The 22,418-nt window shown below is 43.6% G+C and overlaps 1 protein-coding gene across 1 annotated transcript; it reads left to right on the plus strand.

The window, feature by feature from the left end:
* Positions 1 to 156: 156 nt before the first annotated feature.
* On the plus strand, positions 157 to 20,047 carry POLR1B (RNA polymerase I subunit B). Its single transcript, XM_075267404.1, has 15 exons — positions 157 to 394; positions 1,813 to 1,980; positions 3,016 to 3,162; positions 5,074 to 5,206; positions 5,630 to 5,766; positions 7,191 to 7,414; positions 8,512 to 8,683; positions 11,266 to 11,437; positions 11,527 to 11,808; positions 12,614 to 12,747; positions 13,297 to 13,467; positions 14,688 to 14,844; positions 15,103 to 15,299; positions 16,861 to 17,114; positions 18,447 to 20,047. The coding sequence occupies exons 1-15, from the start codon at positions 218 to 220 to the stop codon at positions 19,327 to 19,329; spliced, it is 3,408 nt and encodes a 1,135-aa protein (XP_075123505.1). The 5' UTR covers positions 157 to 217; the 3' UTR covers positions 19,330 to 20,047.
* The last annotated feature ends 2,371 nt before the right edge of the window (positions 20,048 to 22,418 follow it).

The following is a 22,418-nucleotide window of genomic DNA, read 5'->3' on the forward strand; positions in this document are numbered from 1 at the left end:
CCAACAAAATGGCGTCTCAGATAGTCACACCAGGTAATGGTCTACGGAAAAATGGGCGCCGCACAAAAAATGCAGACGGAAGTGACGTGATGTGCTCGGCCAGCAGCTCCCTGTACCGGAAGTACCTCACAGCACGTGTGCCCAAGTGTCCGCCCCCACCTGCACGTGTGCTGCAGGAGTCCCGGGAAGTGAGTGCACGACTGGATCCTTGTGCACGATGGATGCGGCCGACAAGTGGCACAACCTGCCCAGCCAGCCTAGTCTGAAGAAGCTGACTGATCCCAACTATGGAAGGCCTGGGAGTGAGCAGCACCCTCCACTGCAGGACATCACTAGAGCACACATAGAGTCCTTCAATGAGGCCATGACGGAAGGGCTGTACCAGGCAGTGCAGGTGAGGCATGGAGTGGGGTGATGGGGCACCAATGTATTGTATATGTGTGATATAAGGAAACTCTCTACCTGCCAGCCCATTTATTTACTTGTCTGCAGCTAAGCCATGCCATGTACCCACGTGATAGCCAATCACTGGCCTTGGTTGCCCTGTACTGTATAATGGTGACGTCTGTGGTCAGATGGATAACAATGATCATATGGGTATATAGATGCGTCATCACTGCAGCAGGTATACGCAGAGTGGCAGGGAAGACCGGAGAGGTGGTTGTAGGAGAAGCCTGGGATAAAACAACTTTTATTATTATTTCCTACCTTTTCATGCGTTTACTAATTAAGATTTTTCATAATTACCTTTAAAGTGTCTAGAAATGTTCTTTGTATGATTCCACAAGTCAACCTGCAGGTGTCATGGACATATCTAGGCAGGTTTCCAGATAGACGAACCACACACACATTCTGGTGGAGATCCAGGGGACATGTATTGAGATAGTCAGGACCTATAAGTACCTGGTCGTGCTCCTCAATAGTAAGCTAGACTGGGCTGATCACCTGGAGGCGCTGTACAGAAAGGGCCACAGCAGACTCTACCTGCTCAGGAGGCTGAGGGCCTTTGGAGTCCAGGGGCCACTTCTTAGGGCCTTTTTCAACTCTGTGGTTGCTTCAGCCGTTATTTATTTTGCTTATTTATATAGCGCCATCATATTCTGCAGCGCTTTACAGACATTGACAGTCACTGTCCCATATTGGGCTCACAATATACATTCCCTGTCAGTATGTCTTTGGCGTGTGGGAGGAAACCGGAGTACCCGGAGCAAACTCACGCAAACACGGGGAGGACATACAAACTCCTTGCAGATGTTGTCCTTGGCGGGATTTGAACCCCGGACTCCAGCGCTGCAAGGCTGCAGTACTAACCACTGAGCCACCGTGCTGCCATCTTCTTCGGAGTGGCCTGCTGGGGGAGCAGTATATCAACCAGGGACAGAAATAGACTTGACAGGTTGATTAGAAGGGCCAGCTTTGTCCTGGGGAGCCCCCTTGGACCCAGTACAGGTGGTGGGTGACAGAAGGATACTGTCCGTGGTGAGCTCCATGCAGGAGAACAAATCCCACCCCATGTATGAGACCTTTACGGCACTTAGCAGCACTGTAGGTGACCAACTGCTTCACCCCAAGTGTTAGGAGGGCTATTGGAGATCCTTCCTCCCAACCGCGGTCAGGCTGTATAACCAACATCAGGCCAAGCGAAGATCACTCCGCACAGAGAACTAAATGATCTTGAAGTCTTCTTTTCCTTTTTCTTTCTCTGCTATGACTCCTAGTATTTTTCTCCTATCTGCTATTCTGAGCTGAAGCGGCCAGCCCTCCCTCACTGTATTAGAATGTCATTATTTATTGTACCATTTAATTCCTTAGGCTATGAAACCTCTAGAATTCACACATAAAGGTGAACGTATGTCACTCGCCATCTTGGATGCTGTCATTAGTCAACCTATGGTTCCAAAAGGGAGTCTTTGCAAAGAACCCAAGATTTACCCAGCAGAATGTCGTGGACGAAGAGCGACATACCGCGGAAAGCTGACTGTAAGTTGATTTATCTTCACAATTCCTAGATCTACTCTGTCTGTTTCTTAGTTTTCCCTCAGTTGGTGACCAGCACTATAGTCACCTTACATCTCCTGCAGAAGTAGTCACCTGTCCTACAGTCCAGAATAGTAGACTCAGGACCCCCAGTCTCATGATGTTGTAGGTTCCAGCAATAACTTGTCTAGGAAAGCGGCCTACATAAATTACTATTCCTGGAATACCCCAATAAATGGAGAGTAAAGTGTTGTCTACTAAAAACTCCTCTAGTCTGTGACTTGTAGTCATTCCCTCACTGATCACCTATTGATGGCAAATCCTTGGATATCCTTGAGAAAGCTGGGTAACGAGCAATATAGCTGACAGCTCCTATGACTGTATTAGTAACAAGAACCTCAGTATGGGTTACATAAGTGCCCCCATCTCCTCTGCATATACCATATTTTTCTAACTATAAGATGCACCTTTTTCCTGCAAAATTTGGGAGGAAAACAGGGGTGTGTCTTATAGTCCGAATGTGGAAGGGGGAGCGGAATTGCAGCATCGCCACGTTTCTGCCTCCGATGGTTTCCTGCAGCAGCAGGAGTGTGGCGATGCTGCGGGCCCTGACACTTGTGCTGGATGTAAAATCCTCTTCTCCCCTTCATCCGCCGTTCTATTACAGTGGATGCCGGGTCTGTAAGGATAGCCATAGCAACAGGGTCTCCGCTGTAATGTACAACCAAGACACCGGAGCTAATGCCTGCAATCAGAGTTTTCTCTCATCGCGGGCATTAGTACTTCAGTATACACAGTGACTTAGCTCTTTCTCCGGTTCATTGGTAAAATCTAGAAGCCAATTGAATGATAAGTTGTTTTATAAGGGATGAGATTTGATCAAACCTACAGGAGAGCTGACCGGTCCTCTGTAAGATGGCACTGATACTAAGCCGTGGTGATAAATCTTCTGTAAATGTTGTATGGGTTGGACTATTAGACATGTATTCTTGTATGTCTGTGTCTGTCTAATAAGACTGGTCCCGTCATCTTCTATAGGCGGATGTAAGCTGGTCTGTCAACGGTGAACAGAAAGGAGTCATCAAACAATCCCTTGGACACATCCCCATCATGGTAAAATCCAAACTCTGTCACTTGCACGGCATGTCCCCAAAGCAACTGGTTGAGCATCATGAAGAGGAGCAGGTAAGCCCGGGACTTCACTTCACTGTACTTATTTTAGGACTGGAATGTTGTTAGTACTAGATTATATGGCTTACTGCACTTGCTTCATCTGGGCCAAAGACATTTTGTAACTCTGTGGTCATAATAGTAAGCATTGGCAAAAATAGTTACCCGCTAGCCACTCTCACATAGAAGTATTTGGTAAGTATTCTGCATCAGGATTTGTAAGCCAAAACCAGGAGTGGGTCCAAACCACAGAAGAGGTACAAATCTTTCTATTATACTTTGTGTAGGTTACACTTCTGGTTTTGCCTTACAAATACTGATACTGAATACTGACCGTGTGAAAGTGTTCTTAAAGGGGACCTGCTACTTCTTCTGACGTGTCTGTTCTAGTAAATAATCATATTTCTCCCATAAAGTAACACACAGCTAAGGGATCGTTCACATCTGCGCCCGGTCTCCATTCTGCAGGTTTCCGTTTCCTGCACAAAACAGAGGCAGGATACGGAAACCTTGCAGGACTCTCTCACACATTCATTTCAATGGGTGAGAAAGCTGTCCGGCCGTGAGCGGCGGTGATCGTTTTATGCTCTACACCGCGAAACCGTTTTTTTTTTTAATCCGGACACAGAGTCGGACATGCAGTACTCTGTGTCCGGATTTTTAAAAAAAAACGGTTTTGCGGCGGAGAGCATAAAATGCTCACGGCCGGACCCGGTCTGTGGTTTCCGTCTTCTGCATGCAGAAGACGGAAACCACAGAACGGAGTGCCGAACGCAGGTGTGAACCTAGCGTCAGATAACTGTAAAGAGTCCTTCATACTACCATTGTTAATGTACGTTGCTGTCTCCAGTCATAGGATGACCGTAATGGACATTAAACTGCTGTAGAGAACGGACACAGTCTGATTCTGTCTTTCCCATTGACACTGATGTAAACATGATGGAAGCTAGCGTATCTTCTGTATGCAGGATTTTATCTTCCATTACAAAGCTTAAAAAAAATAAATAAATATAGCTTCTGCCATATTTACATTAGTGTCAATGGGAACAAATACCAAAGCAGTCAGTGTCCATTCTCTGCAACAGTTTAATGTCCATTGTTGTCATCCTATAATGGAAGACAGAAGCGGACATTAACAACAGTAGTGTGAACGCCTCCTAAAAATTCCCATCATGATCTCTCTCTCTCCTCTTATTCCTTCCAGATATTTCTAAATAAATTGACAACTGGTTGTTGTCTCTTGCCTAAGGGACACGGCCCTACACTAGCACTTGTTGTACAGTGTCTGAGTAAGCAATGGCACATCCCAAATGGTAACACCTAGCTTATACTTTCTAAGGTGAATAATGGAGGAAAGGAGTAACATAGAAGTATGAGAAAAGATGCTCTCAATTTGTTTTCCTGGGGTATGCAAGAATTTACTAAAAGTCTACATGTCAGGATAGGTGTCAGATCCTGTTTTAAGAACTTCCATTTATATCACTCAAAAGACTTTTGCTTTTTATGCTAAGGCCCTATGGGCTAGAAATGCCGCGCTAAAGCGCTGCGGGAACAACTGCGGCGGGAACGCATCTGGGTTCTTCCTGCAGCACTGTGAACAGAAAGTTAACAGAGTTTTCCTCCGCGGACTTTCTGTTACTATTATATCTATGGGAAAGCCGCCTTCATTTCCATAGATATAATTGGCATGCTGCGATTTCCAAAATCGCGCCAGTTTTGGAAATTGCAGTGTGTCCGCGCTGCGGTTTTAAACGCAAAGTGGGCATGGGATTCGCATGAGTCCTATCCACTTTGCTGTTACTGTATAACGCCGCGATTTTTCCCACGGCGTTTCTGGCCCCGGCCTTAGAGGAGCTCTGTTTTTTGTGTGTGATTTTTCGATAACCTAGACTTCTACAGTGCTTCATTGTTGACTCTTTCTTTTAGGAAATGGGTGGCTACTTTATAATAAATGGAATAGAGAAAGTCATCAGAATGATCATCATGCCAAGGAGAAATTTTCCTATTGCTCTGAGTCGTCCCAAGTGGAAAAACAGAGGTCCAGGCTATACGCAATATGGTGAATACCTTTATATTTTGTAGTCCTACAAATATTAGAGAGTATTTTAACACCTCTCAGATGATGGTATGGCCCCTTAAAGAAGTTGTCTGGGGGGTTTAATTCAACTTACTCCTTCCCGTGATATTGTGAATCTGGTTCAATATGGCCAATAACATGTCAGTGGCCCCACATTCCAGCATATTTCCCAATACTTCTGCACCCCTGAGAGAGAACTATTGTAAGATTAGGCTGATCCTACATTGTGATTTTGGCTGTGACACCTGCACTATTTCCAGCCAATGGTCTGGCATTGTGTCCCTGATGAGCAGTGATGTATGATGTCTTCTTGTAAAGTTATCCCTTCACTGCAAAATTGTACTTGTGATAACGTCACACACTATAAATGATAAATAAATTAACCAATTCTTGATTTTTTTCCAGGTATGCAACTCCATAGCGTCAAAGATGAGCACACCGTGGTAAACATGAATCTACATTATTTGGAAAATGGCTCCGTAATGGTTAATTTCATTTATCGCAAAGAACTCTTCTTCATCCCCTTAGGCTTTGTGTTGAAGGTTAGTCTAACTCATAAGGGTTGTAATAATTCATACATAAGGCAAGACATTGGTACACATTGCCAACACTAGGGCACGGTAGCTGTTAGGGTGCATTCACACTTCGGATACGCTGACTGATTCTGAAAGTTAAAACACGTTCAGAATCGGCGCGTATAAAGCAGATCCTATTAATTTCAATGGCAGCCGGCATACGAGCGCTCCCCATTGAAATGAATGGGCTGCTTTTTTCTCTATGGGCCCCTTCACACGGCGTAAGTGCTTGGCTCATTCCGAGCCGTACACGTGAGCACTTCCCATTCACTTCTATGGGAGCGCTCGTAGAGAAAAAAGCAGCCCATTCATTTCAATGGGGAGCACTCGTATGCCGGCTCCCATTGAAATGAATGGGATCTGCTTTATACGCGCTGATTCTGAACGTGTTTTAATGTTCAAAATCAGTCAGCGTATCCAAAGTGTGAATGCACCCTTATAGTAGAGAACATGGAGATTACAGAAACTTGGTCCACTTCTATACTTTGTGCTTACCTATCCCATCTTGCTTGTGCTTTATCTGCACATGTGCTTGGCCCTATGTTGCCCATAATGTTACGCCAGTAGCAGTGTACCCTCTTACAGCCTCTAGGGGGTGCTGCTTTCATTGGCATCCATGATGATTGGGAGTCATAAATCTTGTTCTTGAAAAACAAAGGGAAAGAGAAATTATAAAATGCAGTAAAAATGTTGAAACTAAACCTTATATTTCTAGGGCTATTTTCACACTATTGGTTAAAACATTAAATATACAATTACATTTGTCAAAGTTGCTTTTTCTGACAACTATACCAAAAACTGACTTCACCAATTGCTGAGCTGTGGTACCAATGGTCGGGCACTATACAGGGCATGGAGCCAAGTGCTTCTATATACTGGTCAGTGTGGGGGCCAGTTGTCAGCTTTCTGATAGGCCATAAAAAAATAAACCATGGAAATCCCCTTTACCACTATTTTAGCTGAAGACTGCGAACCCCCGCAAAGAACAAGGAGAGAACAGGGTCCCCAGGTTGGTTTGTTTTATGATTTTAATGATAGCGCGCATGCGTGTGACACTCACTTCTATGGGACTGACAGAGATGGTGCTTGGCTTCATCTTAATTGGTCACATAGAAGTGAACTGAATACAGCATGCACCCTACCTTTCTATTCTTAAAGCAGACTCTGGGGTCTTGTCATCTTGTTTTCTGGGGTCCCCGTGGTTGGACCACAGCAATCGCATATTTATCAGCTATCTTGTACACAAGTGTTTGGTGCCTTTCTGTGAATTAACTCACGTCGCCACTCACTGGCATTGCGTCCACACCCACGTTGTATTCTTTCCTAGATATTTTGTATATGTGTTCATTTGACGTAAACCAATGTTGCTCTGTTCCTTGTCACCCTTACAGGCATTAGTTAGTTATTCAGACTATCAGATTTTCTCAGAACTGATCAAGGGCAAAGAAGACAATTCTTTCTATAGAGACTGCATGACACAGATCCTACGAATCGTGATGGATGAGGGCTGTAGGAACCAAAAACAAGTTCTCAAATTTCTGGGAGAACGTTTCCGGGTCAAGATGTTACTACCAGAATGGTACACGGATGAACAAGTGGCAGAGCATCTTCTAGGGTAAGATATGATATGTTCTTACAGCACGAGAAATGTTATATGTAGAAGCCCTGGTTATTAGGCATGTACATATACCATAACACAGTCGTCTGTATATTGGAGAAGTTAGAGAAAACCTGTCACAGTTTGTGGTATTTCATCACTTTATACTAGGATGTACCAGCCATGGTCAGTGCCCCCACAGACCCTAAGGATGGGTCAGCAACTCTCACTTAGTAATAATAATAATACATTTTTCTTTATATAGCGCCAACATATTCCGCAGCGCTGTACAATTTGTAGGGTTCAAATACAGACAGAAATATACAAAACAAAGAAAGTCATTTCACACACTGGGACTGAGGGCCCTGATCGCAAGAGCTTACAATCTATGAGGTAGAGGGGGTGACACAAGAGGTAGCAGGGGTGGCATTGCTTATACAGGGGTCAGACAATGTTGTAATAGAGGTGACTGTCATTACACAAACATAAAGCTTCATGAGCCGTCACTAGTCGTGCCCTTTAACATGTAGATGGTGCTTGGACCTATAAAGTTAACTGAGATGGCATCGTATCATGTGGGGAAATGTGGGAGCGGGGATAGAGGAGGGTTAAATTTTGGGGATTCTATTTACAGTACGGAAGGGTTTACATTAGAAATTGTGATAGGCCTATCTGGTTACACGGTTGAGCATCCATGGTGCTAACAACCCAATCGAGGTGGTCCCACAGATTCTCGATTGGGTTCAAGTCCAGGGAATTTGCTGGCCAATGGAGTACGGTAAACTCATCCTGGTGCTCCTCGAACCACACACATACACTGCAAGCTTTATGACACATCGCATTGTCCTGCTGGTAGATGCCATCATCCTGAGGAAAAACAATTTGCATGTAGGGGAAAACATGGTCCACAAGGATAGATACATACTGTGTTGATTCATCGTGCCTTCCACAATGATGAGTGCACCCAGACGGCTGATGACACGTGTCTTCTGCGATTGGTTATCCAACGTTGACGTCAAAAGTAGGCGGTGGTCACATTAATATGACTGGACTGTGTAGTTATGACCCATGCATCACTTTTCTAGTCCCAATTAAACATTAACTTTTTTCCACAGACTGTGCATTTGCATACACCTTAAAACCAATGTTGAGAAGTTCTATTTGCTTTGCTACATGACAAAGAAGCTTTTTACTTTTGCCAAAGAGGAGTGCATGGAGGAGAATCCCGACAGCTTAATGATCCAGGAGGTTCTGACTCCAGGACAGCTACTCCTCATGTTTTTAAAGGTACATATGTCAAATTCCATTCTTAGTAATCCAACATATCTTAAAGGGAGCCTCTGACCTTCTAGTTTCAGTGTTATCTGGGGGCAGCATGTTTTAGAGCAGGAGGAGCTGAGCAGATTGATATTAAGTTTTGTAGGAACAGGTTCAGTGTAAGTCCCTGCTTGTTCTATGTTTAGGAGTCCAGTGGGCGGTCCTAATTGGTGATATACTTTCCTGTATGACTATGCAAACAGAGAGCTCTCAGACATAGGATAGGAACGTCCACTGGACTCTAGAAACTGCCGTAGATGGTTATACTGAATCTATCCCTATATTATATCGTATATCCATTTGCTCAGCTCTGTTTATAGAACATGCTGCCCGCAGATATACAGAATGATGAATTCCCTTTAGGGTATGTTCCCACAGAGTTTTTTGCGTCTTTTTTTTTTTTTTTTTTTTTCTTCCCATAATGTAGTTTTTGTCATGTTTTTTTTTTTCCAGCACACTGTATGGGCCAGGAAACTTCCCTTTAAAAAAACAAACAAAAAAAACTTGGGTTTTTTTTACGCAGACTTCTTAAAAATCAAAACTCCTTTATCGAAAATCTTCTAAAAGATGGATACAACGGGAAGAGGATGGTAACATTAGAACAGCGACGATCGTTTCATGCTTAACCCCTTAACGCTAAATCACGCACCTGTACGTCAGGGAATGTGGTTAGTTCCCGCATTCCCACGTACCTGTACGTGATGGAAATCGCACGGGCTCAGAAGCAGAGCCCGTGCGATCTCCATGGGAGGCCGGCTGTATCTGACAGCCAGGCTTCCCCTGTAGCAGCAGGGACGGTGATTGCACCGACCCCCGCTGTTTAACCCTTAAGGTGCCATGATCCATAGTGATCATGGCACCCTAGGGGTTTGGCCAGCTATAAAGCATGCTGCCGGCTGCATAAGGAGTCTGTGTTAGCTGTAATTTACAGCTACACGCTGCTCCTTAATCCCTCCCCCCATCGGAGCGAGCTCCGATGGGGGGAGGGTTAACCCCTTGGATGCCAGGACGAGAGGAAGCAAGTCTATGCATCTGCATAGCTAGCTTCCTCTATAGACTGCAATACACGTGTATTGCAGTCTGTAGTTAGTATAGAACCAGCGATCCTCTCTGATCGCTGGTTCTAATGTGCTTGCAGCACAAATAAAAAAATTTAAAGTTTTTTTTAAAAAAAAAAATAGTGTGTAAAACAAACAAAAAAAACAGTTACATTTCTTGTAAATCTGGAAAATCGCTGTTACACTTGTAAGCCTTGTAACGTCCAAAATAAATTAAAATACAATCAAAAGATGATGCCGATATAAAGCAGAGATATGGGAGATAATATTTATTACTGTATTTGGGTGGTATAACTATCTGCCTGAAAAGCAGAGAATTTCACATTTTGAAAATTGCTATTTTTTTCCAAATTTCCATCAAATTTCCTATTTTTTTAATAAGTAAATACAAAAATATTGATTAGTGTTTACCACTAACATGAAGTATAATGTGTTACGAGAAAACAGTCTCAAAATCACTTGTGTAAGTTAAAGCGTCTCAAAGTTATTGCCATTTAAAGTGACACATGTCAATTTTGAAAAAATAGGCCTGGTCCTTAACATACTTTTGGGCTGTGTCCTTAAGGGGTTAAATGCATTTCATCGGGCTTGATTTTTTTTAGATGTCTGCTCGGGTGAGTGCCCTGGTTCTTTCTAATTTTATATGGACTTTGTTGTTGCTTTTTCCGATATGCAGTGAGCACCACCCATACTTTAAAGTGCAGTACTCGTGCCTGATATTTACTAGAGATGAGCGAACACTGTACGGATCAGCCGTTCCGAACAGCACGCTCCCATAGAAATGAATGGAAGCACCTGGCATGGCGACCGGCCGCCGGCAAAGTGTGCGTGCCAGGTGCTTCCATCCATTTCTATGGGAGCATGCTGTTCGGAACGGCTGATCCAAACAGTGTTCGCTCATCTCTAATATTTACCTTCTGCTATTCTGTATATAGGAAGGGGATTTTTTTACTTCAAATTCTAAGTGGCGCCGCTCGTTCTTTTTTTTTTTTTTTTCTTTCTTGTGTCAAGAAAAAACCGCATCAATGGGCTTATCAACTCGGAATCCACCAGGTCATCCGATAGGTCATTTTGCTTTTTGTTTGTTTTGATTTCCTTCCTCTAGCTGAAAAAATCAGGTAGAGGGGGAAAAAAAAACTGCTCCTGACTCTCCTTGAAATGAATGGACTGCGTTTTTTTTTAAAGCAAATTCTGCCTCAAAATCAGCTTGCCAAAAACTCTGTGTGAACATACCCTTAAAGTCCTGGGCCCTGGTGCAAAATTTATAACAGTACCCTCATCTGCGTTATAGTACCGGAAGCACCAAAGATATTCTGAGATCACACTTCGCCCAATGGATAGGTAAACCTCATCTACTTTATGCCATGTACCATATGTGGCCGAGGGGCTTTTGGACCCCATCACTCAACATCTTGACTACCCGCAAGCCTGTAACTTCGAATCCTTTGGAAGTGAAAATCTCATTGACCTTTTGCACCTGTTTTTCTATTAAAGGAAAGGCTGGAGTTTTGGCTGGTGGGAGCCAAAATGAACTTGGAGAAGAGATCACAAAGAACGTCCTTTATCCTGAACAATGAAAGCATGATGAAAATATTCAGCAGCACCACTGATCTCACAAGTGTGTGTGAATACCTGCTCGCTACTGGAAACCTTCGCTCCAGAACTGGTGAGCCCACAGCTGCTTGCTCCCCATAGTGCTGGTTTTATCTTGTCGATTGCAGGTTTCATTGATTTCCTTCATTTCCCCTATTTTAGGTCTCGGTATGCTTCAAGATTCTGGCTTGGTTGTAGTTGCGGATAAGTTGAATTTTATCCGTTACCTTTCTCACTTTCGCTGTGTGCACAGAGGGGCTTCCTTTGCCAAGATGAGGACCACGGCTGTTCGTCGTCTTCTGCCAGAGTCGTGGGGGTTTCTGTGCCCGGTGCATACTCCAGATGGCGAGCCCTGCGGTCTTATGAATCACATGACTGCAATATGTGAGATTGTGACACAGACTTTTAACAATTCTCAACTGCTGGTTCTGCTGTGCACGCTAGGTACATGTTACTGATATATACTGTACTACTGTCATCAAGGTTTTCTTTCTCTGGGGGGAGGGGGAGGGCACTGTGGGCATATAATGCTCCATGGGGGCTGCTGTGGAGAGCATAATGCTTTGTGGGGGGCCGCTGCTTGCATACTGGCCAAGGCATATTGAGCATCTGAATAGTTAGCAATAACTGGTTAATAATTGCTATCCTGCACTTTTACGTGACCTAAATCCTGCATGCTTATATCTGTGGAGTGCCCCTTTAATACATGATATTCAATGCTGTTTATTAGAGATGAGCGAGTACTATTCGAAACTCCTGTTTCTAATAGCACGCACCCATAGCAATGAATGGACGCAGGGGGTTAAGCGGCCGGCCGCCGGCAAAGTCCGCTTCCATTCATTCCTATGGGTGCGTGCTATTTGAAACGGGAGTTTCGAGTAGTACTCGCTCATCTCTACTGTTTATCACTACATAAACTTGCCCATCATTTTCAGTCTAATTTTCAGTTGCCAATCTTGAGGGTAGTTTCATGCATAGTCATTTTTAGAAACTGCCTTTTACCGGTGTTATTGGCATTGCTACTGCCAGGTGTGTTATATATATATATATATATATATATATATATATATATATATATATATATATATTCAAAATGCAGCATTGCTATGAGTAAGACATCAAAAATGTGACACTCGCGGTCTTTCTATTGATGTCGCTGTGAAGTTGTAAAGTATCTGTTGGCAAATTGTTTGATCTGAAAGTGGAATCTTATGACCAAAATTAAAATGTTTTTTTGTTTTTTTTCCAGGAATCACTCCAGTTGATGCAATACCTGGAAAATCCTATTCTGATTGTTACCAGGTTATGATGGATGGTGCTATGGTGGGTTGGGTGGAGAAAGATTTGGCGCCAAATCTTGTGAATACACTTCGGAACTTCAAGGTGATTATCGTGGGGAAACCTTTTTTTAGGCTAAAGCCTCACGTTATGGAAACGCAGCTTTTTTTGTTGCAGAATTTGTTGCGGTTTTTTGAGCCAAAGTCAAGTGGCTACAAAAGGAATGGGAAATATATAGTTAGCCTCTTATTCTTCTACCTTTTGCTGAATCCACTCTTGGCTTTGGCTCAAAAAGCCGCAGCAAAAACTGCAACAAAAAAAGCTGCATTTCTGCAACGTGGGGCTTTAGCCTAATACTGGGTTGGGGGTCTGACTCTTTGAGAAGTAACAGAGATGAGCGAATAGTATTCGATTTAATACCTCGCTTCCATAGAAATGCGTGTAAGCGGCCGAACACCAAGGGGTTAAGTGCAGTGAATGTTTAATGCGCTTAACCCCTTGGTGTTCGGCCGCTTACACACATTCCTATGGGAGCGAGGTATTCCATCAAATACGATTTGCTCAACACTAGTAACAGAGCTCATGACGCTCACAACTAAATTCGAACAACAGACATGATGTGAACAGTTACTTACTTTTGTCTTTGTTTCACAGGTTACACAGGAAAGGAAGCTCCCACCTTGGACAGAGATTGTGCTCATTCCCATGACTGGAAAAGCAAGTCTTTATCCTGGACTTTATATTTTTACTACTCCCTGCAGGATGGTTCGTCCCGTTAGGAACTTGGCTGTAGGGAAAGAAGAACTGATCGGTTCATTAGAGCAGGTGCAGTATTACACAATGCTATTTCTCTTGAATTTAGGGATACCATTGATAAAGAAACCACTTGAACAAATGTGTATGTTTAGATAGTTTAGAGAGTCCTGTTCAAAGTTTTTGTAAGTATTCCCTCTCCCCAAGCTCTACATTAGGCCCTCTCAACCACCGATGTTGCACAAAAAAAATAACTCGACTGACCTGCGGGCTCCGGGTGTAAAGATGTCTGTGGTGCGGTGTTCATTGCGCTTCCCTGCAGCAGACCTCATCAGCAGGCTTAAAGGTGCTCTATCAGCAAAATTATGCTGTATGAGCCCCATATATGCGTGAATAGCCTTTAAAAAGGCTATTCAAGCACCACTAATCTAATTTTAAACCCCCCGCCCGTGTTAAAATAAAACTATAAAAACATATATGTAAATCAGACCTGAACGTGCACAGTGGGCGGTCCTGCACTGCCCGACATCATCTTCGGGCACGCCTTCCTCTTCTTTCTTCTTCCAGCAACGTCCTCCTGTTCTGGCTCTTCTCCGCCTTCATCTTATGTTTTTCCGGCGGGTTGTGATCAAATCCCACGCGCTACTGCGCATGCGCCGCCGCCATTTTTTGTTGTAGTTTTAAGTATCCTTAGAACTACGAGAGCATGTGCAGTACGCTCGCGAACGTCTTCATATCCGGAAGAAAAGAAGATGAAGGCGGAGAAGGGCCAGGACAGGAGGATGTCGCTGGAAGAAGAAAGAAGAGGAGGGCGGGACCGAAGATGACGTCGGATCGTGCACGACCGCCCAGCGTGCACGTTCAGGTATCATTTACATATATGTTTTTATAGTTTTATTTTAAAACGGGTGGGTGGTTTAAAATTGGATTAGTGGTGCCTGAATAGCCTTTTTAAAGGCTATTCCCGCATATGTGAGGCTCATACAGTATAATTTTGCTGATCGAGTCCCTTTTAATAAAGGAGCACAGAGCTGTTAGCACCTGCAATGTCGTACTGTCCCACTCGATCCAGGGTGGTTGAGGGGCACCATAAGTCCTGGTGCGGATGCATCATTGGCCCTATGATTAAAGCGACCCTTATCATGGTGCACCGTGGATTGGGTACAACGTGACTGACCATTGAGCACTGACATGGCACACCTCTTACCCATATCAGTACAGCCACCTGATTTTCATAAATGTTTATTCCAAATCTATCAAATAATTCACAATTTTCATTGTCTCTCTGGCAGGTTTTCTTGAATGTGGCTATATATGAGGGCGACATTGTGCCCGGAGTGACAACACATCAGGAGCTCTTTCCTCACAGCATGATGAGTGTCGTGGCTAACTTCATTCCCTTCTCTGATCACAACCAGAGTCCCAGGAACATGTACCAGTGCCAGATGGGTAGGTACATGCATGATCTGCCAGCTTGTGCAGATGTGAGGCTAAGTATAGTATTAGAGTATGTTCACACAGCAGAATATACCGTTTCAGGAGACCAAAGCAGAGGTTTGTAGTTTTTGCCTCCCATTCACTTCACTGTTATCAGGGAGAATCCGCTTCGAATTCAGCTCCTATTTTAGCCGCGTGAACATACCCATACTGTCCCCAGAAAGAAAGGTTGCAGTAAATCCACATGTAATGTTCTGTTCCTATTTCCAGGTAAACAGACGATGGGGTTTCCTCTTCTAACCTATCAAGATCGCTCTGACAACAAACTGTATCGCCTCCAAACCCCCCAGAGTCCTCTTGTGCGGCCTACCATGTATGATCATTTTGATATGGATAACTATCCAATTGGAACAAATGCTATTGTAGCTGTCATTTCATACACTGGGTATGATATGGAGGATGCTATGGTAAGTTGTTTGTGGACATAACTTCTACCACGTCATTTGCTTTTTAGTCTTTTGATATGCCTTAGCCTAAGTTCACACAGGGTTTTCTGGTCAGGATATTGAGGCCGTATCCACCTCAATATCCTGACCAAAAAGATGGCTCCCATTGAAATCAGTGGGAGCCGGTCAGTTCTTTTTTCCGGGAGCCATTTGTTCCAGTTCACGGAAAAAAGAAGCGATATGCTCATTCATTCAGGCGGATTCGCCTCACAACATCCACCTGAAGACCCTCCCTCCCGACTAGGCCCATTCATCTGAGCTGAATTCGGAGCGGAGTGCGCAACTGTATGCTGGTGCACTGCACCGGCATCCCGTCACAGCTACCCGTATTTTGGTCCTGAACGGTTCTGGACCAAAAAACCCGTGTGAACTTACCTTTAAAGCGGTTTTATGGTGCCCATTGCTCTTAAAATCCCCCACCTGCACACTGTGTCTTTTCCAGCACAGTGTACTTCAGTGCTTGTGTCTACCATGTCTCGGGAGACTGAGCTGTGTAGGATTTCAAGAACTAGGTGCATTGTAAGGCAGTGATTTACCCCTTGGAGTCTGGGTACTTGTTGTTGGTGTAATGCCTAGAGATGAGCAAACCTCACTCGTGAGATTCTTTTTGATGAATATTTGAGGTTCAGCCCTCCAGTTTGTTTTGTAACAAACTTGTTTGCATAGAACCGGAAATTATATTATACTCGGGTCCCTTCAAACCCCAGAGTGGAATATGTGGAGACCCAGGAGAAGTGAGGAAAAGTAACCCTTATCATGTTGCCTCACCTTTCATGGGCCCCCTTGAAGTGTCAGTGGTCTGCTTGTGTCCTCTGCCTGACATCACGCGTCCTGAGATCACTGCTGAAGCTTCTGTTTGGTCTGGGTCTTAGTACCATGACAATGACGCAGTCACAGACCTTAGCGGTGACCCTGGGGATGTGGCATCAGCCCGGAGGCCCAAAGAGGAAGCCATGAAGCTGCCGGCTGCTCAGCATAGGTGAGGCATGGTGTTTATTTTTACTCGTCTCTCCTGGGCCTCCATTTATATTCTGAAGTTTGAGCAGACCCCAGAGTATAATATAGTTTTGTGGGTGATAAACCCCAAAAGTTTCATGCTCAAGTAAACCTCAACTTTTGGAAATTTCAGGTCATATCCGGTTCTTAACTAGTACATACCTACCTAATAACGCCCCAAGTACTGCTGGCAGCCTCAGTAGCGTATTTCAAAAAAGTCCAACATCAATACTCTCTCTTTTTGGCACAACAGAGGTGCCATTTTTTCTGAGGGTCACTGGGCCTCCATGGCCATGTGTGTCTTTTCCCACAGAGCTATAGATTGATACGCCCGGCTCATCCTGTTGTATACCATGATGATCGATTGGGCTGCATTTACAATTTGATGCTTCCTTTTAATAGTTTATCCATGACAGATGGAAAGGTTTCAGTGCCTGTGCAGAGGGCTAGAAGTTTCTTATTATAGTCCATTATAATTTAAACTTCACTGCTTTTATTTATTTATTTATTTTTTTTTTTTTTGCAGATTTTAAACAAAGCCTCGTGGGAGAGAGGATTTGCTTATGGGAGCGTTTACAAAACGGATTTTATAGACCTGTCTCAAAAAATTAAAAGCGCAGAAGACAATTTTGTGTTTGGAGTCAAACTTGATGATGAGCGGATAAAGGGGAAGCTTGATGAAGACGGCCTACCTCCGGTAGGCGCTGTCCTGCAGCATGGAGAACCACACTATGGCTATGTGAATATGAACACTGGAGAAAACTTTGTCGTGTTTTACAAGTGAGTAGCGCTGCAAGTTTTCTTGGCTTTGGAATTGCCAGCTAAACTAGAATGCACCGCAACTCTAAAAGGAACCTGGCAGATGGTGCGCTGTCTGATGGTGGGCAGCTGCATATATAGCAGAGGCAGCGGAGTAGATTTGTATATGGTTTTATGGTTATAGGATTTTATTCCCCCTTTCCCAGCTCTTTTAATGCTTAAGTGTCCAGTAGGCGGTCCTTTGCAGTGATCAGTGACATTCCCTGTTGACATTGCATATGGAGAGATCTGTCAATCCCTAAGGGTCAGGGGATAATCATACACATTAGGGAGAGTGTGTGCCTACATAGGCGTACAGAGACTTACAAGTCATTCCTGCTCCGCTAGGGATTCTGGGTAAAAAATATGCAAATCTATTCTCCAGGATGTAATTAGGAGAACCGTGCACTCTGTATGCTGCCCTCTAGAGGGCAGCCCCCTTAACATCATTCATGACTCAGTTAATAAGCCTACTAACATGATGCGGGGTTTATTGCCAAATTAATATTTCTATTCCAAAAGGAACAGATTCCCTAAGGGCTAGTTCACATGGAGGTTCTGCGTGTGCACGTTCCGTCATGGCTTTCTGCTTTGGATTAGGCCCAAATGAATGAGCCTTGTCCGGAGGGTTCTGCCGCAAGGCGGATGCCTGAGGAAAGGGCAGCTCGCTTCTTTTTTCCGCAAGCAGGAACAAACCGCTAGTGGAAAAAAGAACGCTAGCTGTCTACATAGACCTCTATTGTGAGGGGGCAGATTTTGAGGCGGATTCCGCGTCAAAATCCGCCCCCTCTTGCCCTATGTGAATTAGCCCTTAGTAACACCAGTTTCTGGACTTTAAATCATATAAATATATACTAAATCTGATCTATGCTAGACTGCACACAAATATGACTGCATGTGCAACATAACAGGTTCAGTTAAGGCTTCCTTTACACCTATTTCCTGGTTAAAAAAAAATATTTAAAATCTCCACTTTTTTTTTTTTTTTTTTTAAAGAATTTTTGATGGCATTTTTTTCTGTCCATTATGTTTGCAATATGCCTTTTTTCCTGCCATTTTTCAAGTCCAATAGCGAAACCTATGGAAAAATTGTCAGACAAACTCTATACACAGAGTACAATGTATTTTGATGGGGGTGTCACTAATGCAAAATTTATAACGAGAGATCAAAAATGCAACAAACCTATACGGCCTTTCTTATAACTTCTGACCGCAGCATCAGGAAAAATCAGGAAAAAGCACAAAGAAAATTATAATTTGATCTCCAAAAATGTTGTGATTTTTCTTCACCCTGACACGCTTTGTGTTTTTCAGGAGTAAAGAGAGCTGTGTGATTGACAACATAAAGATTTGCAGCAATGACCTCGGTATTGGCAGATTTAAGTCGGTGTGTATTACTATGCGGATCCCTCGTAATCCTACCATAGGTGATAAATTTGCTAGTAGACACGGTCAGAAAGGCATTCTCAGCAGACTGTGGCCGTTGGAGGACATGCCATTCACGGAGAGCGGGATGGTCCCTGACATCTTATTTAACCCGCACGGTTTTCCATCTAGAATGACCATTGGGATGCTGATTGAGAGCATGGCCGGTAAATCGGCAGCCCTGCATGGTTTGTGCCATGATGCCACTCCGTTCACATTCTCGGAAGAAAACTCTGCTCTGGAATATTTTGGGGAAATGTTAAAGGCGGGCGGCTATAACTACTATGGCACAGAGAAGCTGTACAGTGGTATTAGTGGACTTGAACTTGAGGCGGACATCTTTATTGGTGTGGTCTACTATCAGCGCCTGCGGCACATGGTTTCTGACAAGTTCCAAGTCAGGACAACAGGGGCACGTGATAAAGTGACCAATCAACCTGTCGGTGGCAGGAACATACAAGGAGGTATTCGTTTTGGAGAGATGGAACGTGATGCCCTGCTGGCACATGGGACCTCCTTCCTGCTTCACGACAGACTTTTTAACTGTTCGGATAGATCGGAGGCCTATGTCTGTGTCACCTGTGGCAGCCTGCTGTCACCTATACTGGAGAAGCCTCCGCCGTCCTGGTCAGCGATGAGAAACAGGAAACAGTATTGTTTAGTCTGCGGCCGTGCGGACACAGTGGATGTGATTTCTGTGCCTTACGTGTTTCGGTACTTTGTGGCGGAGTTGGCAGCAATGAATATCAACGTTAAGCTGAATGTGCGCTAATGTGTAAACCGCAGAAGGAGGATTTCTATAAAGTGCCTTATAGCAAAGCTGATATCGACATGCTCCTTATGGTGTAGTAACAGCCTGGGAATAACTTTTACATGGAAAAAGTTTCCATATTTTCTATTCACTGCAATGAAGGGTAACTGTGCAAGAACAGGGCACCCCGTACCCCCATTCTCCAATCATGTCCAGTCATAGGAAACCTGTAAGGTTATTGTACAGTAGTAGTCTGGCCTATACATATTAGATTCATGTTGGCTGGATGAGCCAATTCTCTAATGTGTATAGGGGCTCTCCAGCAAACCAGGGCTGACACTGACTGGGCAGCTGCATTTTTACATGTCTGATCTGTTTTGCTTTCAAGAAAGATAAGATGTTGCCAGTTGTCTGGATGGGGCTTATTTCTTCATTCCTTTCCAAAATGCATGTACTGGAAGGTGACTGTAACTGTGTACTGGGGGTCAGGGCTGTTTAATGCTTGCGGCCAGCCTAGTCGGATAGCTCAGATATTCTAGAATGCTCTTTCTATATACGGACTGTTCAGCTTCCATTAAACACCTTTACGGAAATCGATTTAGAAATCTTCTGCAGATTATATATGCCGAATCGTATATAGCTAATGTGTTTACTATAATATGTGGATTTCTGTAAGTCGTGCACCTTGAGCAACTTGGCAATACCTTGAGAAACTTCTATTTTGTTTAATTTTGACTCCTTTGTTTTATTTAAAATACATAATTTGTTGGATTTTTTTTTTTATTTCTTTCTCGTAACAGTTTTTAGTGAAACTGTTGAGAGCAGTTTTATGCGGCATTTACAATTGCGTCTGTTTCTAGCAGTGTATTTTGTAGGCTCGGACCAACCCACAGATGAATCCCTCGATGGGCTCCCAACTCACCCTGCCATGGCACAGTACACTGATTTCTACCTTATAGAGATAAGACATTGTACAACCTCTTAAGCAGGCTACTATTCTATAACACGTTGTCCTAGGCCCCATCTCTCGGTTACACTATAGGGGCCCCAATAACCAATCATCTTGCAGCGTCTGTCTGGGGTCCCCTGCTATGACCACATTTTCTTTGCTCACAGAGCTAAGAGGACCTTAGATTAAAGCAAGTACATGAGGTTAAAGGGGTGTTCTTGTACATTTTATTAACGCATAAGGAGATCTAAAGTAACAAACGGTCTATGTACTCTGCTGGGGATCCAGTGGAGAGCTTCTGTTCGGGTCCTGATCTTTGTTTGTACCCAGGAAATCAGGGACTGAGCGCTGAGGCGCCCTCCATTTTTACAGAACATCTCTCCGCTGTCACTGACTGGCTGATTTTGCTTCTGTGTGGATAAGCCTTCTCTAAAATGGAAAGTTCCTTTTAAAATTTAAAGGGTTATTCAAGATTTCATCATATAAACTGGGCCCTGCAAACGAGATCTATCACAGACGTACAATCATGGCGCCTATATGGTAGTACACAGAGGTTGTACAGCGTCCATATGCGTAATATTTCCGTTCAATAAACCGGAGACTGGACTTTCTCCTGTATTGAAACCCTGGGACCTTTCTCCTTGTTGGTATCTATACTTAGCATTTCAGTCACACAGGCAAGCCACATATGAAAATGTCTATACAACTATAGTGCTATGGTTTTTCACTAATTTGCACTAATTATAGTAGATGTATTGGTGTGTGGGTAGGCCGTGGACCCCACTCACTTTTAGAAAAGAAACACTGATGTCCCACATTGTGGAAATGCAGATTTATTATTATTTTATTTTTTTTTTATTATTTTTGCAGTTTTGTTTTTTTTCTTAGTGACAATGCATTTTTCCTCTGCAGACTTTCTGCTTCCATTATACCTATAGGGAAACCACGGGTGTTTTGGTAGATATAATTGACGGTTTTGGAAAGCACAGCAGGTCTGGTGCGTGTATCGTAATGCAAAATGGGGATGGGATTTGCTAGAATCGCTGTGGTTTTTTTTCACACCATATGGGGCCCCAGCCTAAAAGTCAAAAACTTCACTGCAAATATGGCATGTTAGGAAATTTACAAAGCAATTACACTACTAAATACTGGGGCCAAATGGGTTTATAAATTTCCCAACGGTTCATAAGCTTACTAGAGAGTGAAGATGTAAGAATATCACCGAAGTAAACCCCCTTGAGAATCACTACACGAGAAGCTGCACTGCTTGCATGATAGAGGATGAGCCGCTGCTGGCATGGAACATTCCTGACAGGACTTCACTAAGCAGCCATGAGTTATTTCTATTCCAAGGGCAAGCCTCAGTGCCAAGGAGCTCTGCTTGTCAGCCACTTGAACAAGATACGGCCTTTATATATCTTATCTAATGAAATGTTGGCCTTTTGTCAAGATTTATAAAACAGGGCGTTGAACGGATAGATATTTGTTTTAGCCGTCCTTTGTTCATAGTCTATCTGTCCAAAAGCCAAAAAATCCACTACTCCTACTATACAGTGCACTGGCATCCACTCTGGGCCTAGTCAGGAAGGAGGCTTCGCACCGTGGAATCCGCCTCAAGAAAGGGCATGTCGCTTTTTTTTTTTTTTTTTTCCACGAGCGGGAACAAACCACTCTCAGAAAAAGGAACTCATTGAATTCAATGGGAGACGGTTTTTTGAGACGATTTCAACATGGATCCCACGTCAAAATCCTGGCCAAAAAAACCCATGTGAACCTGGTTTAAATATACTTGGTAAATTTCTCAGTGTAATCTCTTTCAAGTTTTTGCAAAGCGCTGACGTTTGTAGTTCTTTCAGGAACCAAATCCTCATTTTATTCTGTATTAACAGAAGATCTGTAAATTAAAGGGGTTGCTGATCAATGGGGGTTCAACCGATGAGATCACCTCTGATCACAAGAACGAGAGTGTTTTTGCACCCCAGTTTGGAGCCGCAGATCTCTGGCACAGAAATGATTCAAGTGATGCACATGCTATCCAACCTGTTTCTCCTTTCATACTGGGGTGCAAACAAACCCAGTTCTTGTGACCATCAAGTTACCCAATATCCTTTGGATAGGAGGTATTTTGTAGCTGGAATACCACTAAACTTTCCCGACATCG

This window comes from Leptodactylus fuscus, chromosome 3 (assembly GCF_031893055.1).
Source record: "Leptodactylus fuscus isolate aLepFus1 chromosome 3, aLepFus1.hap2, whole genome shotgun sequence".
Classification (NCBI taxonomy): Eukaryota; Metazoa; Chordata; class Amphibia; order Anura; family Leptodactylidae; genus Leptodactylus; species Leptodactylus fuscus.